Source organism: Bos taurus, chromosome 12 (assembly GCF_002263795.3).
Source record: "Bos taurus isolate L1 Dominette 01449 registration number 42190680 breed Hereford chromosome 12, ARS-UCD2.0, whole genome shotgun sequence".
Lineage (NCBI taxonomy): Eukaryota > Metazoa > Chordata > Mammalia > Artiodactyla > Bovidae > Bos > Bos taurus.
The window spans coordinates 79,268,470-79,291,690 of NC_037339.1; the positions used below are offsets into that span (position 1 = coordinate 79,268,470).

Consider the following 23,221-nt stretch of genomic DNA (forward strand, 5'->3'; position numbering starts at 1 on the left):
GCCCGCCAGGCTCCTCTGTCCATGGGATTTCTCAAGCAAGAACAGTGGAGTGAGTTGCCATTTCTTCCTCCAGGGGATCTGCCTGACCCAGGGATGGGACCCGTGCCTCCCGCATCTCCTGCACAGGCAGGTGGATTCTTTGACACTGAGCCACCTGACTTTTACTATTATTTAAAATCAGGCATTGTCACCCTGTTTTTAAGAATCTTTGGTTAATATTCCTCCAGTATGATTTTCTTGGGGACCACCTCAATCTGTATCAGTGGGAGAACTAATTATTAGAGTATTTAATTGAGAGTTTCTTTCAGGCACTTTTCGAGAAACAATTGAACATTTGAAAATTCTCTGGAACTGAACACTGAAGACAGTGGTTGCAAAGATCCAAATAGACCAGCCCAGTCATTACAAAAATTATTTTCATTTATTCAAGCCTTTAAAATAAAATATTCATTTAATAGGATACTCACAGAGGCAATAAAATACATAATTTAATCAGGCTTTCAAACCCATTTAAAAATAGAGAACTTTCATTTGAGAAAGCTCAGCTATTTTTCTTCCCTCTAGCACATTAGAAAAAAAAAACTGCAACTCACAAGATACTACGTTGTGTAAGAGAGCCAAATTCTGTTTGACTTACATATCGATGAACAGGGAGGAAAAAATCTGCTTGCTGCAGCTGCTGGCATCCAGGCCCTTGACTTTGGGCATCTTGAAATTATGATATGAATTCATGGCATGTCTTTAATGCATCTGCCTGCTTCCCATTTTATTAGACAAGTGTAGGAAGAACTTGACAGACAGAGGGAAAAGTCTTCCTTTTGCACCATTTGGAACAATAGTCTTTGACCCTCCCTAATAGGAAGATTGGTAAAACCTCTCCCCTACTAGCCTTTAAACAAATCCCTAGTTCCTTTTAATATGTTTGCTTGACAATGGAAGCATACAGAGGACTCATTCAATTGTAAATGTGAACCTAGTATAACGAGGCATAAATGGGACGCATTTCAAAGCAGAGTCCCTCCCCGTTGATACTCGAAGAGCTAAGAGCTGATCCTATAATTCATGATCCTGTAATGTTGAAGCACCAGCTTGACCCAAACTCACACCAACCGAATGCAACAGGCCCTTGGAAACCAAGACGTTTGAAAGGCAATGGATGAGGCAGTGAAAAATGGCCGAATATTGGGTTGGCCAAAAACCTCGTTTGGGTTTTTCCTGTACTATCTTTCGGAAAAACCCAAACGAATTTTTTTGGTCAACCCAATAGAAAATGGAACTAACCTACTCTGAACTGAATTGAGAATGAATCGCTGCAGAGTGAAGGAAAGGAGATTAAATTAGCCTGGTGATGGAGACCCGACTGTTGGCCAGCTGTTCCACATTTGCCTTGAAACCTCGCTGCCATTGTCCAAATCCTCTTAGCTTCCTCCTGTTAGACCTGTTTACAGCAGCCCAGGGACTCAGCTGGCAATGCCCTTCCTGCTCTGGGCCCTGGGTTTGTCCTCCTCTTCCTCACTGTGTGATACCTTACTCGTTTCCCCGCTGGCTCCCTGGCTTCATTCTTACTGCTACTTACTCCTGTGTATCTCATTGACTCTGGTCTCACATTTCAAGCAAGTTTCTGGTTTTTTCACTTTTCCTTGTATTTGCCATGATCTCCCATTGAATGGAGTTCAATCTTGTTTCTTCCAAAGCATCTCCTGCTCTCTGTGCCTACTGCCCCCTCTCTGCTCTAGAATGTCTATTGTGCGGGCTTCCTATGAACCAGCTAGCTGTCATAGTAACCAGAGTCATATGGGCAAGTCTCCAGGGCTCAAAGAGCTTTGCCAAACTCAAGCCATTGAATTTGAAGAATTCTGTTTTTCCTACAAAAAATCAAGTGAGCATCATTGGACTCCCAAGGCTGAGTGACAGATGTAAAAAATCCCTATCGAGTTATGGGCTGGATTCTAATTTGGTTATTAAATTCTCTTGTGTCCTATGTTGGGTTTAGTCTGATGTTCAAGGATATTTTGGGGCCATACTCAAAACCAATGTATACATATGTGTGTGTGTGTGTGTGTGTGTGTGTATATATATAAAATCACATATATGTGTACAAATATTTGTTACATTAAATATTTGGATCGCCAGTCGCTTGGTACCAAAACCAATACACGAATTCAATTCAAATTTAAATTTTCACTGTAACTTTTTTTCTGCCAAATATCCTATCCAAACAAAGAATTAAGTATTTGTTAGAGCTAAAGCATATTCTTTAGGATGCTTTTTGGTCCACTGGTGTTTGCTTTTCGTCTGGTTGAAATCCTTCATTGACCTGTTAGAACGATGACTTAGGTACTGGTTCGTTGTCTCTGCCCTCCGGAGATTCCACATTGTTTTTCCTATAATATTTCTTGTATACCACGTACACTAGAAAACAACACACAGCAGATGAAGCAAATTTCATAGTAATCAGCTGCCAACTTACATTGGACAGGCGTTGTAACTGGTAACTCAAAAAACAGTTGGCATTTTCTGTGGGCGGGAGGCAAGTAGTGAGCACGACCCCCGCTCTGAGTTCCATGGATCCCTCATGGTAAGAGGGGCGACTGCACTGCAGAAGGACCTAGCACACGAGGGGCTATGTGCTCACTTGATTTCGGCAGGCATCAGTTAGGTTGCTGGCACTTACCAGTAACAACCACAGAAGCACGTCTTCTGTCCCTACCATCTCCCAGTTATGCACAGGTCCTCAACAGATAAGCTAAGGTGCATTGTCAAGACCTTGGTCTGCTGGTCTGTGTTGGAGGAGTTGAGCTGGAATAACTGTCTCTCCCAGCCTTCACGCACTTCTTCCCATGATGGTGGGGCCCTGGCTGATGGGATCAGCCTTCCTCTCGTCCATGAAGCTGCTAGTCTCTTATAGCAGCCTTGTGTCAGAATATTTTTGAGATCAGCTCACACCTGGACAGACTAGCCTGTGGTTGATGTATCTGTGTGCTAAACGCACCCGTGGGAAGCAATGAAAAGGGGTGGTATTAACAAGCCCAATCTGGTCATTGTTGCCAGCTGTATTTTCTAATTAAGCTTTATCAATTGAATACAATAAACGTGCTATTTTGTTATCTAAGTATCTGATATTTTTTCCCTTCTACTTCTCATTTGGTTCCAAAGTCAATAGGGGAAGAGAAGGTATTATTTATTGGCACCCTCAGATTCCAGTACCTCACACTTAAAATTGATATAATAGTGCTATCTGTCTCATAGGGCAATTGTGAGATAAAATGCTCAAGTGTGTAGTACAACCCTGGGAGACGACCAAGAGATCAGTAAACGCCAACTCTTGTGATGACGCACAGCTGAGAAAGACAACAGCCTGCTTCCAGGATCTTCATACGTCAAGATCCATATCTCCATGGTTGGTCCCCGCACTTCTAATATATTAGTTTCGAAGCCACTGAGCTATTGACTCTATTGAATTGAACTTGTGGTTAATTAAAATATTCTACTTTTATTATGCACTGTTTTAAGCCAGGAATCCTCACCTTAGCACTGATTTTATTTAACCAAACTATTTTCTCCTTCCTTCTTTCCCTCCTTCTTTCCTTTCGTTGGTCCAAAAAACATTTAGACTTATAATCTTTGCACCAAAATATGTACCTCAGCACTGCATGTCCTTAGGAGAAGCGCCTCCTGGTTTATATTCTTGCTGCTAAAACTGTGGCAAAATATAAGACCGATGCCATTACCCACTTTTCCATTATTCCTTCAGCTTATCTATTAATCCCAGTTACTTAACTAGTAAATCTATGCGACGGCTCCATCGCCAGTCTTTCTCTGGTTTGTCTGGTAGATGCCGCCAGTACTTATTTGGAAAAATCCCACAGTGCACCAAATTGGGTGCATCTCCAACAAAGAGAAAACAAGGTAATTAGGCCATGGAGCCCTCTGTCCTGGACCGGTGATAACTCACTGGAACGTTTCTAATGGATCCAGAGGGCCCTATTCTAGGAAGGAAAACTGTGCTTTGAGAACTACATTCAAGACCACAGTGTGGAGAACGATTAGCTCCCATGGGCCAGTTGAATACCTATTGGAGCTAAGTGGAAAAGCAAAACTGTATCTCTGCTTATTGGATCACTTAAGAGTCATGTTAATTTTTCATCCGCCTTCACTATGCTGTCCCTGTTAAAGTGCCATGAAGCTTAAAGGTGAAGTTTCTTTATTAAAAATAAAGAAAACCAGGGTTTGAAAACAAAGGTCAAATATCACCAGTCATTAGAAAATGTTGAGAAAAGTTTCAGGCAGGTGAAGGCTGGCAAGTGGCAGGGGCTAATGGATCAGAGCTATATGCTACGTTAGAATAAAATAAAAAAATCAGACTTGCTATTCCCCATACTTGAAATAAAGAATGAGTGTGCTTCAACTGTTTCAATTGTATGGCTACTAAAATATATATAAATAAATATATATAAATAATATATGTACACATATATGTCTTCCAATATAACTTAGCCTGATAAATGTCTCTTGTTACACCAATTTTCTGATAAATATGCTATACGTGTGTGTGTGTGAGTGTGTGTGTCACTCATTGTATCTGACCTTTGCGACCCCGTGACTGTAACCCTCCAGTCCATGGAGTTTCTCAGGCCAGAACACTGGAATGGGTTGCCATGTCCTACTCCAGGGAACCATTTTTCTCAGTACATCATCTTGATATGCTTAATATCAAGTCGTAATAATATGGGCGACTTTCACCACCCACTTATTTCACTGCCAGAAACAGGGAACTAAAAAATGCCGTATTGGCAACTTCAGGATTCCTCAAAGCGCGTCAGCATGAAAGGTGACTGTGAGTGCCCCTCACCTGCCAGGAACAGAGCCGCTGCGATGATCTGGAAGATGCTGTAGATGAGCGGGAAGGTGAATATGAGGTTGAGCTCCTCGGGGGTGAAGGAGAGCTGGACGATGGTGGAGCACAGCTGTGTGTTCTGCATCCCTGTTTCCAAAGCAACGGTTCGGCACCTGAAGGAGAGGTCCGGAGAACCAGTGTTTTCACCGGTTTGTTCTGGGTGTTGTTCTGCTTTGTTATTGTGAACAGTAGAAGTAAACATGAGTGTAGAAAACTTATGGTTACAAAGGGGATGGCAGAGGGCGGGGAGGGGTAAACCAGGAGTTTGGGATTAACAGACACACACCACTATATATAAAGGAGGTAATCAACAAGGAGACCCGATATACAGGGAACTACACTCAATATCTTGTGCGTGCCCGCGTGCTTAGTCGCTTCAGTCGTGTCCGACTCTGAGGCCCCATAGCCTGTAGCCCGTCAGGCTCGTCTGTCCATGGGATTTTCCAGGCAAGAATACGGGAGTGGGTTGCCTTGCTCTCATCCAGGGGATCTCCCAGACCCAGGGACTGAACCTATGTCTCCTGCGTCTCCTGCACTGCAGGTGGATTCTTTACCCACTGAGCCACCTGGGAAACCCTCAATATCTTCTAACAATCTATAATGGAAAAGAATTTGAAAAATAATATGCACATATGTATAACAATCACTTTGCTGTACACTGGAAGATAACACAGCACTAAATTATTCTAAAAAAAATTACTCCAGAAAAAAAGCAAATGTGAGAACAAGTACATATATATGTATGTATAAATATATCTGTTTTAATGCATTTATTCACATAGTTTTATTTATATTAGACAAATATGTAACTTATTAATATATTATTAGATAATATAGATATTTTACCTTTTTCTCTACATATACATAGATGAAATCTTACTCTAGTCACCCTAATGATTACTGTAATAATGAGAAAATGGATATGAACCTCTATAAAACCTCTATGACAACCTAGAGGGGTGAGATAGGGAGGGAGGTGGGGGGGGTGTATAAGAGGGAGGGAACATCAGCCTGTGGCTGATTCATGGTGATGGATGGCACAAACCATCACTAATTGTAAAGTAATTATCCTCCAAATAAAAATAAAATAAAATTAAAAAAACCTCTATAAACGTTAAAAAGTCTTGTGTAAACAAAAGCTGCTGTTACTGTTTTCTCCTCTTTACATTAAAAAAATTGAGGTTTATAATATTTCTAGTCCAGAGGAACAAGGAACACCAGTTAGCTTATTTTATCCTCTGAGCAGTAGACAATATCTTGTCATCTATTTCTATAGTGCACATATGTATAATTTATGTATGTTATACTTAGTATATTGGATAATGTTCATTTATAAGTGACATATACTTATTCAACAGAATACTGAATACATTTTATATAAATAAAAAGGATAAAATAAAATTACATTCTGATGTGCTGGTTGGAGATGAAATGCCCTTCCTTGTAGCAGGCCCACACGTGCCACAACCTGTGTGGATCATGAGTTCATCTCGCTCCTGGCTAGAGGAGCCTGGTAGGTCACAAGGCCGGTGTGGATGCTTTTGTGGAAGTCGCTTTGTTTGGAGAATAAGAGTATGTGACTGCAGAAGAGTCAACATGCGCTGTATGCGGGGTGTCCAGGAGCATTTGAACAGCAAGAGGCAGTCGGTGTTGTCTTCCTGGGGAATGTGCATACTTTAGGAATGAATGCATCTACTCAGAGTGATGTCGTCAGAAATAGGGTGAACGTTATGACAGGCGAGAAATTTTGAATTTGCCTTGTATTTGCAGCTGTTCTAGGCTGAGTTGTATTTTCCTAGATGCATATGCTAAAGGTCCTAACCCTCAGGACCTCAGATTCGGACACGATTTGGAAATAAAGTCACTAAAGATACAATTATTAATAGTGAAGACATGATTTGGATGTACCCTAGTTCAATACAACCAGTGTCCTTATGAAAAGCAGGAATATGAACATACAGACATCCTTAGAAAGAAGGCAGTGTGAGGAGAAACGGGAAGATGCATCTATCAGCCAAGGGGAGGGACCTGAACAGACTCCCCTTTATTCCTCACAAAGGACCTATCCTGCTGACACCCAGATTCTGGGCATCTGTCCTCTAGAACTGGGAGACAGATTTCTGCTGTTGAAGCCTCTCAGTTTTTGGTACTTTGAGCAGCCCTAGCAAACGAGTTGGGCTTCCCAGGGGGCTCAGTGGTAAAGAATCTGCCTGCTGATGCAGGAGATGCAGGTTTGATCCCTGGATCGGGAAGATCTCTTGGAGTAGGATACAGCAACACCCTCCAATATTCTTGCCTGAGAAATTTCATGGAGAGAGGAGCCTGGCGGGCTACAGTCCATGAGGTTGCAAAGAGGTGGACACGGCTGAGCGCTTGTGCACACACCCGCACGGAGCAGAAGAATACAGTGGCTATTACAGAAGAAAATTCCTAGTCTGATTCACTAAAAACACCATACCTGTGCCAGGACTGACCGGCTATCCTAGCCAGAAAAAACCCTAAGGAGTAGCCAGCTATGGGAAATATGGTTCCTATGATCCAGAGTCTGGGCTGTATGATCCAGGCGCTCCGGTACAGCACGCCTCCAACCACGGCTATAAGCACTATGAGCAGGGCGCCTGTGATGGATCCAATCTGGAAGAGAGACACAACAGCAGCAACAATCGTGAGTCGAAGCAAACTCAAGTGCTCTTTTGGGAGAAGAAGCCTAAGGCTCTCTTTCCTTCTGGGAAAATGAGAACAGTGACCCCTCTGTGTGTCTCTTGCCCGATGGTCATGGTAGACCCATGGGAAATGCTGGTGCTTGCCCCACGCTTCCAGTTATAGGAAGATTAACAGGACACGGAGTGCTGTTAATCTCAGTTGGCCTGAAGAAGATGTTCTACTTGCAAATCATCCTTGTCACAGGGGAGGAGAACCCACTCCAGGAAGAATCAGAAGACCTGGCTTCCAAATTCACCTCCCCCTGCCTGCCTTCCTTAGGTCAGTCATGAACCCTCTCCGAGGCACAGCTTTTTCATCTAGGATTGAAGATGAAATCCTGCCCTAGTCACCTTTTATGATTGTCTTGGTAATGAGAAAGTGGAAATGAAACTCTATGAAAGTTAAAAAGGCATGGGCGAGCCAAACTAGCGTTATTGCTGTCTCCTTTTCACATTAGAAAAAAAAGAAATGGAGATGATAATGGTTTTTTTTTTTTTTTTTGTGAGAGGAAAAAAAGAACACTAGATGGCTTATTTTGCCCACTGGGAAGTGGAATCTGTCCATATATATACATCTTTTTTTTTCCTTTTGAGCTTTTTATTTTGTATTGGAGTATAGCCAATTAACAGTGTTGTGATAATTTCAGGCGAACAGTGAAGGGACTCAGCCACGCATACAGTCCGTGTCTATATATCTGTATCATCTATCTCCATCTCATCCGGTTAGAATATAGTTGGTGACAGGGAATGAATGGTTACTCACTATATACATCATCATTTGTATGTGTATGTATATATGTATCATTTTTTACATATATATGTGTGTAATATACACACATTATATATTTAATATATTTTTCTATCTGTATATATACACTTACCCATATACATGCACACACACATATATATATATATATTTATATAAATATAAAATCTATCAATTGCCAGGCACTGGATTGGCCATACGGATACAAGGGTGAGAAAGACGTGACCTATTTTCTAAGACAGCCATCTAGATATATTTTATAATACAAACCCACAGAGCAGAGGTAAAATAAAGTGCTGTGTGTGTACAGAGTAGAAAAAAGCCAAGAGGCCACATTTGAACGGGGTGAACTGGGAATCCCAAAGGGTGGATAGAAACTTGCCACGTGGACAGGGAAGGGCATTCCAGAGGAGTGGGCTGCGTGTCTACTAACGGAGGCCCCTTGGAAGGGGCTTTCTGATCCCGTGAGAAAACCAGTTCAGTTGATGGAGAGACTCATCATTGCAGCACACACGTTGGGGCCTTGAGTGTGCTGCCTGTGCCATGAGTGACGTGGGACTCTTACCTTAAGGATGATCTTGGCTTTTTGGGGCCACTTGTGGTTAACATACATCCCAAGGGAGACGGGAACAACAAGAGCCACCAGAGATATACCTGAAGGTGACAGAGAGCAGTGTGATCGACAGAACGCAGCACAGGGAGGATGAAAACAAGAATAAGTGGTCTCCAAAAGGTTTAAGATATAGATCAGACTCCTTTCTTGAAGACACTAAATAATTAAAAAACAAACAAACTCCCACAAACTCTACTGCTTCACCTACTCCAGTAAATAATTCAATATTTCTGGTGGAAAAATCGATTATATTGATGATATAAATCCTTTCCCTAAATCTTAGATTAATTTTTTTAGACTTCCTTATACTATCAATTGATATCTTTTAGTTTCAACTTGTCAGCATCTTGGCTTATTTGGCTTTGGAGTTTTATATCTTATGAAAAATATCTTTTCAAAGTGTGTGTGTGTGTGTGTGTATTCTTGGGGTGTACAAAGATGATAGTTAACATCTGTCTGTTACTTCACAGTAGTAGAAATAAAAGAAAAAAGTCCAGGATTCTGCAGGCATTCTGTGGCTAATGACTTTGAGTTAAAATTGACTAGGGTGATTCAAACCTGCAGCAGAGAGGTGAGACAATAGGTTGAAAAAGCATGCTTTAAATTTTCCATGAGATAACATATTTGGCGACCTCTCAAGTAATTATACTTCTTTGCAGGAACGTGCTCACCCAGCCAGATGAAAGAGTCATGCTTCAATTTCTCCGTGTTAAATTTACTGCTGTACTTGCGACATGTGGTTTGTTTCTCCTTATTATTTAACACTCATTTGTCCAGTGGCTGCTTTTAGATAATATACCACCAAACAACTTGTAAGTTCTCACAGGCTGTTTCTTTTTCAGACATCCTTTTAAAGCACCAGGAGAAACTGGAGTCGAATAATGAAATTCTGAGAGTGGGTGTTGCTCGGTACTGGAGTAGATAGAACTAGGACTGTGAAATGGATTCTGGATTCCAGGTCTGTAAATGTCAATTTAAAACGAATGTAATAGTGATAAAAACATAAAGTCTTTGCAGCCTTCTGGCCCTCCTGGCAGTATAAGGGTCTGCAATGACTTTTCCCCAGAAATTACACAATGGGATTAAGTAATAGCTAAGCGTACCAAAAGCAGGAAAAGAAAAAAGAAAAACAGGAATGACAGAAGAAGGAGAAAATGGTGGAATAAAGGAAATGAAAAGGGTCACTGATGGACATCCTGGTAAGAGCTCCTAGAAAAATCCCCTTTGGGGGCCCTTGCATCCCGCTCTTGGGAGGAACATTCTTCCTCTTGGTCTCCAGACTGTTCCCTAAAGGGATGTTTGTCTGCCTTAAAGGAAAACCATGCTGATGCATATCAACCGTCCTGTAGCGTCATCCATCTGGGGACTGATACTGTGATTGGAATGTGAGTGTGATTGGGCTTTGGTGATGTATTTGTCACATGTTGGGTCTGTTCAAAGGCAGCCCAGCTCCATGTTCGGCCCCTCTTTGCTGAGTCTTTATCTTTTGGGGGCAGCCTGAGGCTGCAGGATACACACACAAGCAGGACCAGCTGCTCAAGTCGATGGCAGAATTGCATTTCCTCTCTTGATCCATATGAGACCGCATAAAGTTTGAAAGTTGACTCACAGTTGGCTGGAAAAGACACCCTTTGCCCTTCGTCTCTTTCAGAGTGTAGGACTCCCGCCTGGAGAGGTGGGTTGTTGTCGTCCTTCACTCCCCAGCAGGCTGGATCTTGTGTACCTTATTCCCCGTGTGCCTGAGCTCTCTGTGGCAAATACCTGTCTATTTCGATGTGAAAGCCTCTGCTTACAGTCGTGCCATTTGAACCATAACTGGATCTTTAACCAAGTTTATGTGGCAGGTACCGGAGGGAAGAAGGGAGAAAGAAAAAAAGAGAAGGAAAGAGAATGGGGAACAGAGTCACGCGGTGGAACCTGGAGCCAGACAGACTCAGAGCGGGACCTTATTCACAAGCTGTGAGAACTGTGAGTGCTTTGTGCCCCTGAGTCTTGGGTTCCCCATCTGTGGAATGGGTAGCTTTCCGTCTCACGGTGCTGATGTGAGAATCCGATGGTGAAGTGGGTGCACAGTTCCTGGTCCTAGACTGCTTCAAATGCTTTGAGGGAGGAGGAGAAACAGCAACTTGTTGCGGTGTTTGCGGTGTTACCGGCTGCGCAAGTGGCCTTGGTCTCTACCTAGCTCTCATCCTCTGGAGGGACTCAGGGCGTGTTTGCTGAGTTATCAGAACATCGGAAGCACCGTATGGGAGCTAGGCACAACAGCCCTGCCTACAGAGCAGGGTGAGAGCGGACGGGAGGGCTACTCCCAGCTTCCCTCTCATCTTGGACAAATTAAACATATGCCCTGAGCCTAAATTGCCTGGTTGAAAAAGTAGTGATAACATCTTGTTAATTAATCAGATTGTGTGTTTTCCACATTAACGGATAACAAGAAGATTAGGTTGGAAAACAGGCCTGGACAAAATGGTGAATAAGCAGAGTTAATATCTTTGTTTGGCAGGCTCTCATTGAAGATTTTTTAATCTTTTCCTCTCTGTTTCTCTTCACTTCTATTTTCTTTTCCTTTTTGCCCTTCATGTCTTGTATGATGACGTCTTTCTCCTTTGGGGGTACTAATGACTCTTTTTCACTTTCTTTTCCTTGCTATCAATCATTCACACTGTAGTTAGAATTTCCCAATATTGCCATGGGGCATTTTCCAGAAGGGAATGAATATTAAGAGGAGGATACTTTCAGACTAAATTTTTTTCTTAAACAACAAGTGATTTAGAATTAAAAATTCTCATTCAGCAAACAAGTTCTGTGAGAAGTGTACACCACTCAAGCAAATTGCCCTCTTTAGGAAGGTGCCCTTCCCAGGTGGCAGACTGGGGGTTGAGCAGCATGAGGCCTGGGCAGGCGGTTGTGCAGGGTCAGCTAAGGCCTACTTGCAGTAGATGATGCCTGGCAGGAAGGAGTTCCCTGGGGTCAGTAGAAGGACCACTGGAGGGGAAATCCCATACTGAACACGTGTGCCAAAAAGAACTGCTTTTTGGGAGGGATGGGGAAGGGGTTGTCTAATGGCCATGGTAGGAATAGAGAGAAAGTAGAGACCATCTGAAGATACGACAATACAGATTGTCCCCAGGGGCTGTGCCAAAGTTTGTTCTGATTCAGTTCTGTAGACCTGAATCATGTTTTGTTTTTTTTTTAATCACAGAACCAATCTTTCTTAGAAATGGAAGCCATCCAGGACAGCTTTCCATGCCAACAGGAATCCTTTTTACAACCAACCATCTTTCTGAGGCACCATTCAGTCTTTATTCACATGCAGCCTTCCATGGGACCCCCACACCTCTTTGTGGCAGCCCATTAGGGAGATATGTGTCTCCAAGGGCAGTTGAGAAAAGACTATTAGCATATCAGCGATGGGTCCTGATGTGCTAACTCACCCACATCTCAGCTGCAATGGTCCTGGTTCTGGCAGATGCCTGGTTTGCGTAGACCAGGAACTATCCTGTCCTGCCCTTGACCCCACGTTCCACCAGGTACCTAATCTCCTGCCATTATGTGTTCCCCTAGAAATGGAAGCCCTTTGGGTGTGGAGGTGACCATCTGGGAGCTGAGACGAGTAGACACAGAGTTACAGCTTGCACACTGGACTCCTGGGACTGGATACACAAGCTGGGTCGGTAGATCATCTTCTGAATCAAGACACGGTCCCCAGGGGACAGTTATAAACAGTGTGTTTCACCTGAAGGCTTCTCGTGGCTGTTGCTTACTGGGGGCCCTATTTTGAAATCATCAGTAGAATGTTTTCTCGGATTTCTTTAACTTGAGTATTTGGGAGCAGACTCGTCCCCCCTGGATTAGTTGTGCTCTGGATTATGGGAAGGACAGAGCCTTCCTGTGCACCAGGCTCCAGTCCCCTTAGGTCCAGACAGCTGTGCTCAGGGGTCCCTCCCGTCAGCCCCTCTCCCTGGTGATTTCAGCGGAGGACAAAACCAATTCTCCCATGGGCTCAAGGTTCGGAATTCAGATTCTGCTAATCCTCATTCAAACGCAGGCGAGACTTGTCCTAACGGCCTTTGTTGTTGTTCGGTCACTAAGACGTGTCTGGTTCTTTGCAGACCCCATGGACTGCAGCACACCAGGCTTCCCTGTCCTTCAGTATCTCCAGGAGTTTGCACAAACTCATGTCCATTGAGTCAGTGATGCCATCCAACCATCTCATCCTCTGTCACCCCCTTCTCCTCCTGCCTTCAATCTTTCCCAGTATCAGGGTCTTTTCAGATGAGTCAGTCCTTCACATCAGATGGCCAGAGTACTGGAGCTTCAGCTTCAGCATCAGTCCTTCCAGTGAATATTCAGGACCTATCTCCCTTAGGATGGACTGGTTGGATCTCCTTGCTGTCTAAGGGACTCTCAAGAGTCTTCTCCAACACCACAGTTCAAAAGCATCAATTCTTTGGTGCTCAGCTTTCTTTATGGGTCCAACTCTCATACTGGAAAAACCGTATCTTTGACTATATGGACCTTTTTCGGCCCAGTGATGCCTCTGCTTTTAAATACACTGCCTAGGTTTGTCCTAACTTTTCTTCCAAAGAGCAAGAATGCACAGACTATAGAGGGTGTGAGAGGTGAGGTCTAGCTGAGGCTGAGTCTGGCCCGAGAAGCTAGCCAGGGGCAAGCAGAGGGGAGCCTGGCCAGGTTCAGGGTCTGGCCCGACAAGTGACTTACCTATGTTATCGTAGGGAATCACGATCATCCCCGAATCAACCCACATTTTGGTGTAGATTAACAGGCACAGCGGCATCATCCCTAGGGCGAGCAGCGTGGAGCAGGTGGTCATGCTGACGCTGGAAGGAAACGGGCAAGTTGACATGGCCACCTGGGCTTTCCAGGGAAGAGGTGGTTTCCTTTCTCAACCCATGATCAGAAAGTCCTGCCAAAGACTCTCTCCAAACTGTGCCACCCGATCTGATGGATGGAAATATACATGTCCCGTGCAGGCCACACCAGGGACAAGATGGTGAGATCTGTACTGAGTCCCTTTGTATTTTGTCTCCCTCCCTATTGCTTCTCGGGCCTCCCTTGGTGGTTCAGACATTGAAGAATCTGCCTGCAATGTGGGAGACTCAGGTTTGATTCCTGGGTCGGGAAGATCCCCTGGAGAAGGAAATGGCAACCCACTCCAGTATTCTTGCCTAGAGAATCCCATGGATAGAGGAGCCTGGCGGGCTACAGTCCACGGGGTTCACAAAGAGTCAGACATGACAGAGCAGCTAACACTTTCACTTTCCATTGCTTCTCAAGCATCAGAGAAGATATTTCGTGACAACTTAAACTCATTGTTAAACAAGGTACAAGGTGCTTGGACATGCCGCCCTGAGAACCTCCGATCAGAGAACAGCAAACATATTTACACCTGCCAAGACTTCGTGGGCTTTGGCGTGTCTGTCCAGCTTGAGATGAGATGGGTCTCCACAGCCCCTGAAGGAAAGCGCATGTCCAAGGGAAGAAGTCTCGGTGTCTTTCCTTAAAGCAGTCAAATTATTCCTCGACCCACCCCCCAAAAGCTTGAGAAAAGGAGAGGAAATTGACTTCAAAAATCAAAGAAACCAGGAGAGCAGGCAGGGTGGACCTCGTTTATACTGCTAAAGGATTCAGCAAATGGAGTTCAGCAGAACCAAGGTCTGGGACTTCCCTGGTGGTGCAGTGGGTAAGAATTCATCTGCCAATGCGGGGAACATGGGTTCATTCCCTGGTCCAGGAAGATCCCGTATGCCACGGAGCAACTAAGCCCAGGAGCCACAGCTACTGAGCCCATGGAGCACAGTGACTGAGGCCCAAGCACCTACAGCCTGAGCTCTGCAAAGAGAGAGGACCCCGCAACAAGAAGCCCGAGCGCTGTAACCAAGAGTAACCCCCGCTCGCCCCAGCTAGAGAAAAGGCCGGGGAGACCTGGAGAGACAAGACCACGGAGACCCAGGGCAGCCAGAAATACAGAACAAATAAGTAAGTAAAATTATATATAAAAAACTTCAAAGAGAACCAAGGTCTGGGAGTCTCCTGCCAAGAGCATCCGCACGTGAATGAGTGGACCTGGCTGAGTAGGAGGACATCGGCTCTGGAGGTGGAGGGTGTGGAATGATGCGTCTTCAGCACCACTGCGTGGATGGAAGAGGGCTTTCGGGTAAGGGGTCTTCCAGCCTCTGCAAGGTACTCGGTGGGTGGTGGTGGTGGTGTATAGTCTATTCCCAGGAAATGTGGCCCTTAGACGGCTGGGCCAGACCCTGCCTGGCTTGGAAGCAGGGCTGTCCACCTACGTGGCTCTTAGCTTACTTGACTTCTCTTGGCCAGTTTCCTTCTCTGAAATGAAGATCATAATTGTTACCACCTCACAGGCTGAGGGACCCAGTGTGTCCAGCGCTTAGAATGATTCAAAGAGCCAATTAGCCCTAACCCTGCCTGGCAATTGGGTATGTGTGCATGTGTGTGTGTGCATGTGTGTGTGTGCATGTGTGTGTGTGTGCATGTGTGTGTTGTGTTTTGGCACAGAGAATTTTTTCTGAAAGGCCCTCTAATAGTTGTAGCACTGAGACTATCCGAGTAGTAACTTCTTAAAAGGATTGTATGTGGACTTCAAGGAAAATATTAAATAATTTTACACCACCAGCTCCCCGCCACTGCCCCCCCAAAAACCCCAGTTTTTGCAAAATAAAGAATAGGGAAATGTTTATCAGGGGGCTTAACTTGCCTGATAATATTTTTTTTTTTAAAAAACAAACAGAATGAACTCATTTAAAATATGTCTAAAGGATTTAGAAAATAAAATTTGTCTTAGTAGAGCTAAAATAGTGTAACAGTAACCAATGCTGAGGATGTACATGAAGTATTTCCAAGAGGCTCAGTCTATTATGGTGACAGGTTACCTTAACTTAGATACACGAGAGGATGCTAAAGGCAGAGTTCTATGCCAGAATAATAAGTTAATTTGTCATAAACAGTGTTTGATCCTACTTATAAGTAAAGTCCTGGAGTTTGTGGACAACTTTTCCCCTTCTCTCCTCCTTTGTCATCCTCTTTTTTATCTTTTATTTTAAAAAATAAATTAGGATGGATTTAAAGTTATCCCCATAATCAAATTACTTTTATTCCAGTTCATCCAATATGCTTTCCAGAGTGGAGATGACAAGAACGGGTGGAGAAGGGGGCAGTGTTCATTACCTAGATCACAGCGAAGAGATAGGTGAGTACCTTTTGTTTTTAACCATGAGAACACCTTTTGAGAGGAAGTCTGTTTCTCTCCTTATTTTTCTTTCAAATTTCTTTGTAAAAGCTTCAATTCTGACTCATTGCTAATACAGTCTGTGAAGTTGTATCATAGTCTTGAGTTTGGCAAGAACAGTTTCACAGAGGCCAGGAGGAGGGCCAGGACAGGAGCTGGAGAAGGGGGCGGTTTAGGTTTAGTGGCCACCGGGAGCATTAACACACTGCAGAGGGCACGAGAATAGAAGGGTTGAACTACTCGAAATGAGATGAAAACCAACTCAGATAAATGATTTTAAGGAGCAATGTAGGAGGGTACATTAACAAAAGGAAAAGGTCATTTTATATAAAAAATCAGAAGTTCTGCAAACAGCAAGGAGGAGAAGGCAGGAGGAGAAGTGGACGACAGAGGATGCGATGGTTGGATGGTATTACCAACTCAGTGGACGTGAGTTTGAGTAAGCTCCGGGAGATGGTGAAGGACAGGGAGGCCTGGCATTTTGCAGTGCATGGGGTCGCAAAGAGTCAGACTCGACTGAGTGACTGAACAACAGCAACAGCAACAAACAGCAAAGAGGTTGACTGTGGAAACACTATACCGTGCGTTTGCATTTACGTCAGAATAAGAGAAAACAAGATAAGAAAAAAAGAAACCTCTTGGTTTAAATTCTTATCTTAGCCCTATTCACTACCAGGGAGAATTTTTTTGCTTCTTGTTTTCCTTTTGGAATTAAAAGAAAGCAATAAATGAGAATTCAGTGAATGTTGAGGAATTTGGTGAAGTCAGTGATGAAAAACGCAAAAGACTAATCATATTAGAAATGAAACACCAAGTTTGAAACAGCAAAAGAAGTGAATATAGGTGAGGCTGGACAGCGGAAGCGATGACATAGAATCGGCATGGAACGGAGGCTCAGAGTCTGGACAGGGATAAATGAATAGATCTGGATTCTGATTTGGACTCTCACATACACTGACTATTACCTCTGTCAAGTTTTGGAGCCTTAATTTCATCATTTATCAAATGCAGAAAGTAATAGTATTAATACTAACTTCAGAGGATTAGTTTGAGGATAAAATACACTGGTTGGATGGCATCACCGACTCAATGGACATGAGTTTGAGTAAACTCGGGTGTTGATGATGGACAAGGAGGCCTGGTGTGCTGCAGTCTGTGGGGTCACAATGAGTCAGACATGACTGAGCGACTGAACTGAACTGAGCTTTTCCTGTGAGTGGCTCCCAACAGCATCCACTAAGTGTTTGCCAGTAAATAAAAAGAAATGCTGCAGAGAGGCAAGGCTTGGTTCCTTTGAGGGGAAAAATAAAGGGAAATTCATATAGTGTTGAATTAATCCTTAAATGAGAGCTGGACATATATGTGGTTGAAATGGGAGGAACTGCTTTGAATTTGCGATAAGCCCGAGAGTCAACCTAGAGCAACTCAAATAACAGTGAACACAAAGCTGGAAGATGAAAAATGTAATGGCACCTGGATGAAGAATAAAGGAGGTGGTAGGGAAATCTAGAAACTTTCCCTACTTTTCTAGAAAATGTCCTACTTTCCTAGAAAATAATAGAAGGGAGTGTAGACTGCGCATAGCAATAAAGGAATTAGGGGGGACGGGAGAAAGGGTGCACAGGCAGCAATTCCCCAAAGAAGTGAGAAAAAAGAAAACGGGAAGGAAAAATCCTTGGGTGGTATGGCGGTGGTTTACTTGCTGAGTCTTGTCTGGCTCTTGGGACCCCATGGACTATAGTTCGCCAGGCTCCTCTGTCCATGGGATTCTCCAGGCAGGAATACTGGAGTGGGTTGCCATTTCCTTCTCCAGGGGATCTTCCCGACCCAGGGATTGAACCTCCATCTCCTGCATTGCAGGCAGTTTCCTGCATTGCGGGTGGATTCTTTAAGGACTGAGCCACCAAGGAAGCCCGTGCAGTGTGCCCAAGCCATTGTTAAAGAAAGGGGAGATTCAAAAACAGGGAGACTTTGCATGTAGAGCAGACACAAGGGGGTGGGGCTCTCTGTGTTCGCTCCCAGAACCGTGAGCCTGGGCCTTTGGCAAATTCATCTGAAAACACCTCTGTTTCTCCCCGAGACATTTTGTGCCTAATGCACCCATGACAGGGCTAGAACAGGTGAAAACACCTGTTTCCTGATCAGGTTCCCAGGACAACCTTCTAGACTGGAGTGAAGGAGCTGAACTCCTACTTGCTGTACATCAGTAAGCAAGGATTTCATTAGCAAGGTCTCTATTTTGTAATGTGTGTGTGTGTGTGTGTAGTCACCAGAGATTGCAAATTGATGACTTCCCTGGTGGCTCAGACAGTAAAGCTTTTGCCTATAATGCAGAAGACCTGGGTTCGATCCCTGGGGCGGGGAAGATCCTCTAGAGAAGGAAATGGCAACCCACTCCAGTATTCTTGCCTGGAAAATCCCATGGATGGAGAAGCGTGGTAGGCTACAGTCCATGGTGTTGCAAAGAGTCGGACATGACTGAGTGATTTCACTTTCACTTTCCCAGGTTTTGGAAAAGACGATGGGGTGAGAGAGAGAGAATTTAATTTCCCCCTGAAACCACACCCAGGAAAGTGAAAGCCAAATGATACTGATTTGCTCCTGTTCTGTGGTATCTGCTGAACTAGTGCAGGTACCTGTTGGCATAATCAGTCACATCTCAGCTGCCATTGCTAGAATTTACGTGGAAATGGAGAAGCTAAAGTCCCCAGAGGACAGAACTGGAAATATAAAGGTTAGATAGAATTGTATCCACACACGTGATCAGGAGACTTTAGTTATCCCCTGCTCACAAGGAAAGAAAAAAAAATGTTGGCAAACCGTTTCCCGATAGCTGAGACGTCACTTTCTTAATTTGCTCTAAAGAAAATCTACTTTTCTGAAGTTAGAAAATATATTTAGAAGTATATTTTTCTAAAATATATTTTCTAAAGAAAAATATTTCAACAGTTTTTCCTCTAACAGATGCAAGGCATAATGCAATTCATCGCCTTCATCATGGTATAATTTAACCTCCTTTCACGGATTATTATTCCTGATACACTATTACTTGTTCCACTAAAATGCAATGGTGTCTTCTGGGTGACGGGTTCATAGAGCTGTCTGTCCCTAAAAGAACTGAGGGCTTCCCTGGTGGCTCAGACAGTAAAGAATCCTATCTGCCTGCCTGCAATGCAGGAGACCTGGGTTTGATCCCTGCATTGGGATCCTCTGGAGAAGGGGATACCCACTCCAGTATTCTTCCTTGGAGAATCCCATGGACAGAGGAGCCTGGGGACTACAGTCCATGGGGTCACAAAAAAGAAGAGCTGCTGTGTTTTGTGAGTTGTCTTCTTCGCTTTGGAGGCATTTTAGTCTTTAAATTGAGGTCAGGATTTGGGGGAACCTTGCTGCCGTGAGACACAATCCTGTCCCTCTAATAGATTGCCTCCCCCACCCCCACTTCCTGTGTCTCATCCTCTGTTCTGGGTAAAAGTACAGCAAAGCTTGAGAATTGGGCACGTAAGTAGGTCCTGTGTGAAGAACGTCTATGAGATCAAGCAGGATTTACTTTGGGTGTGCCGCGTCTTTCACTGGGTCTTGTTTGAGTTCCAGAGAGGTGAAATTGCTAGAGAGGTATGATGACTGCACTGGGCGGGTATTGGTATTGTTCACAAGACAAGGGGATCAGTGGAGTGCGCACTTTCCAGGACAAAAATTAACAATTTTCAACACCACAGTCCTATAAGAGGACTTCTTCTGACTTGCTGAAGGATTCATCTACCCTGATTCAGCTGGGGGGTTTCCACTGCAATTTCAAACTCTACTTCTGGCTCTCTTATTTCTTAATATTTTTATTTCTTACAGGAATTGTTATGCAAGGGAAGCAAGATTACATAATCATCTCCTGTTTCCAGAGAAATAGAATTTCCTTTAAGCCACAGGGAAGTGTGAGTGAGGACCTTTAGATAAGGTTTTACTGTTTCAGCCCCCAGAAGGGAATCTACCCCCAAAGCTGATCAACTCAGCACCAAACACACTTTTCTGTCTTACAGATGATCACACATGTAGCCTTACATGGAGATACAGGCTCTTTCATTTTGTTGAAAAATTGCATTACGTAATATTACATAAAAGCTGTTTGGTGGCAAAGTCCTGTCTTCAATTCACTTCACCCCCCTCAACTCGCTTGTAGATTCCCACCCCTGTGCCTCCATCCGGGTCAGACTGAGATGGAATGTAAGGAGGCCTTATTGCTATATGGCGGTTCACAGATTAACTAAATCTGAACAGTACTTGCCATCCTTTGCTCCTCACAGGACTTTCATTAAGGAAAAAAAAAATCTGTTACAGGGAAGAGAAGGTACTTCCTTATGTGAGAGAGATGTAACGTGAAGATATACCGTTGAAGTGATTTTTCTAAAGCTTCTGGAGAAATGGGCATCAGCAGAGCTTGAGGTGTCAGGCTCCCGCGTGCCCACCGGGTGCCGCATCAATCCGGAGTCCGGTTTGACAGTTTGCGGTGGTTATATTTCTCCACCGTGAGCGTCTCTCTGAGTGTTGTTGCTGAGGGGGTGAACAGAGCCTGTTGCCTACTGTTCAGGATTTAATAAGCACACATTATCCTGATACCCAGCTGGTTTGCAGAAATGCACACCTTTCACCGGAAATGAGGAATGGTGAGGGAAGGAAAAACGTATTTGTCTACTCAATTTGTAGCATTAAAATTCTTGGTCCCCTCCCATTAATGCTTCACCTTATTCCGATTAGTTTTTTTCCCCCCCAGTGCTAGTTCAGATTAGCATAGGATGAAATGGACAAACACTGCAATTAAGATTTCTCTGTGGGAAGCAGAGAAACCATCCTCTGTTTATTTTATAGGAAGGTAAGCCTAATTTTTTAAAAAACTGCTGTAGTCTTTTTTTTTTTTTTAATTTAATGCCAGTAGAAGTGAAGCAAATGTACATTTTTGAAATTTTATTTTAGATTTTATACCAAGAGAAATCTTGTCCCCCAAAACTGGCTGTGTTTGGTCATGGTCTCATCCTAGGGTCTAATGTTTACTGGACACTTTGATTTCATGATTCCATTCAGGACTCCTCATCACCACAAAGAAAGTTTTGTTTTTTTTTTTCCTGATACCAAGGAAAACTTTCTCAGGTGTAGCTTCTGGGTTGGAAAGAATTTCTTTTTTGGAAAAACTTGGACTCTTTTCCCAAAGAGAAACAGCAATTATCCAACTCCTTGTTAACTGAGTTAGATTCAAAAACACAAACACGGAAAAGAACCCTTGAATTCCCACAGCACAGCGGCCGTGCAGGAAGGCGAGTTAAAGGCAGCTCTCTCTCGTCTTGGCTGGACCCCATATCCATGGCAGAGCAGATGGGCATTCACGATGCCACAGGCTACTGAGAAGGTTAATTCAATGCCATTAATGCGATGCTGGGAGGCTTACATATCTTACCTCAGGTCCATGTCGCCATCCACCCAATAGGCCAGGATGTTGGAGGCAGTCCCTCCTGGACAGCATCCCATGATGAGGACCACTACAGCTTGGATGGGCATGATGTCAAAGGCCACGGAGAGGATGAATCCTGTGAGGGGCATGATCCCGAACTGACAGAGGAAGCCAACACAGATGCCCCATGGCCGCTTTATGTGCCCAAGGAATTTCTTGAGTTCCACATTGCATCCCATGGAGAACATCACCAGAGCCAACAGGATAGTCAGGACGGCGCTCAGGATTGTACTTAGAATGGCGTTGAAGTTGCTCTCTGGTACCAGACAGGACGTGCCATTGCAAACTGTTGCATTGGCCAAACAGACCATTGAGTTATCCATTGCTGGCTGTTCTGCTCAAACGCTCACTGAAGTCCACAGCAGTTCCAGTTCACTGCTCCTACTAGATAAACACCGTCCACTCCAACTGCATCCAACTTTTAAACCCTTTTCAAACACGTGTCACCTGGTGTCTCCTTCCAAAGCCACCTCAGAGAGGCAATAAAAAACAATAAATGCTAGAATGTCAGTTTCGAGAGGTAACCTTACAACACAGCACAAATTATGAATCATAAAAGCCCTGCCAAATTATTGGCCCAGACAGAGAAATCTAATTAATCATTTATTAGCATGATAACGAACTGTGCATTATAAAAAGAGCCGTGTTAATGTTTAATGCTGGGAAGCTTTGTTAAATAATCTCAGTTAAGTGACACTTAAAATCAGCTTGAACTATTACAGAAGGGGCCTGTCTCATCTCTGTGCAATGTGGGGGAACTGGGTCCTGAGAAGCCGAGTGCCTTGTGACAAATCAAATTACTGATCAGTATCAGGCTTTGTGCTAGAACCCAGACCACCAAGTTCCTCCCCAAAATAGTTTTCCTTCCACATTGATCTGTCTGTGTGTGTTGGTCTATAGTGATCGTGGAAGGAATATTTAAGTTTGAGAAACTTGTAGGGTCTTGTTGCACACCTATGGGAGAGTAACACGCAGAAGGGTAGGATGTTTTCCGTGTCGTCTGGTGGGAAGGCTGGCCAGGAAAGCCCCATCAGTTATAATTATGTATGCGTCACCATGGTGACAAAGGGCTTCATGGCCAGAGAGATAATACAATTACCTGGAGGGATGAACCTCAGAGGAGTAGGTCAAAGTGATGGGTGTCAGGAACTGGAATTAAAAATTTTGGAGGGGGATAGGGATCTGAGGTTGGGTGGCTATTCCCTTCACCAGGGGATTTTCCCAACCCAGGGACTGAACCCAGGTCTCCTGAGTTGCAGGCAGCTTCTTTACTGTCTGAGTCCAGCAGATATTAACTGGAAAGCTGAAACTCAGTTTAGCCTGGTGGAGACTAAGAGAAATACCTTTAAAAAGGGTTTCTCTGAACTCCGTGGACTCAGGAATCACAGAGGGTCTTGTTAAAATGCAGATTCTGAGTCTGGAAGGCTGGGGTGGGCCCCAGGCGTCTGCATTTCCGACGAGTTCCCAGTTCAG

At 44.0% G+C, this 23,221-nt stretch overlaps 1 protein-coding gene across 2 annotated transcripts in view; it reads right to left on the minus strand.

Annotated features, from left to right (window-relative positions):
• SLC10A2 (solute carrier family 10 member 2) overlaps positions 1-22,256 on the minus strand; it is a 37,378-nt gene extending 15,122 nt beyond the window's left edge. Inside the window, exons 1-6 of one of the 2 annotated variants that reach the window (XM_025000165.2) lie at positions 21,695-22,253; positions 13,701-13,819; positions 8,931-9,019; positions 7,356-7,531; positions 4,853-5,010; positions 399-2,412 (exon numbers count right to left, since the gene is read on the minus strand). In XM_025000165.2, coding sequence (XP_024855933.1) covers positions 2,321-2,412; positions 4,853-5,010; positions 7,356-7,531; positions 8,931-9,019; positions 13,701-13,819; positions 21,695-22,071 — 1,011 coding nt within the window. In that variant the 5' untranslated portion in view covers positions 22,072-22,253 and the 3' untranslated portion in view covers positions 399-2,320. Of the gene's footprint in view, positions 1-398; positions 2,413-4,852; positions 5,011-7,355; positions 7,532-8,930; positions 9,020-13,700; positions 13,820-21,694 lie in introns of those variants that run through there. The other variant, XM_059892316.1, reaches the window with a different exon arrangement.
• Positions 22,257-23,221: the final 965 nt, after the last annotated feature.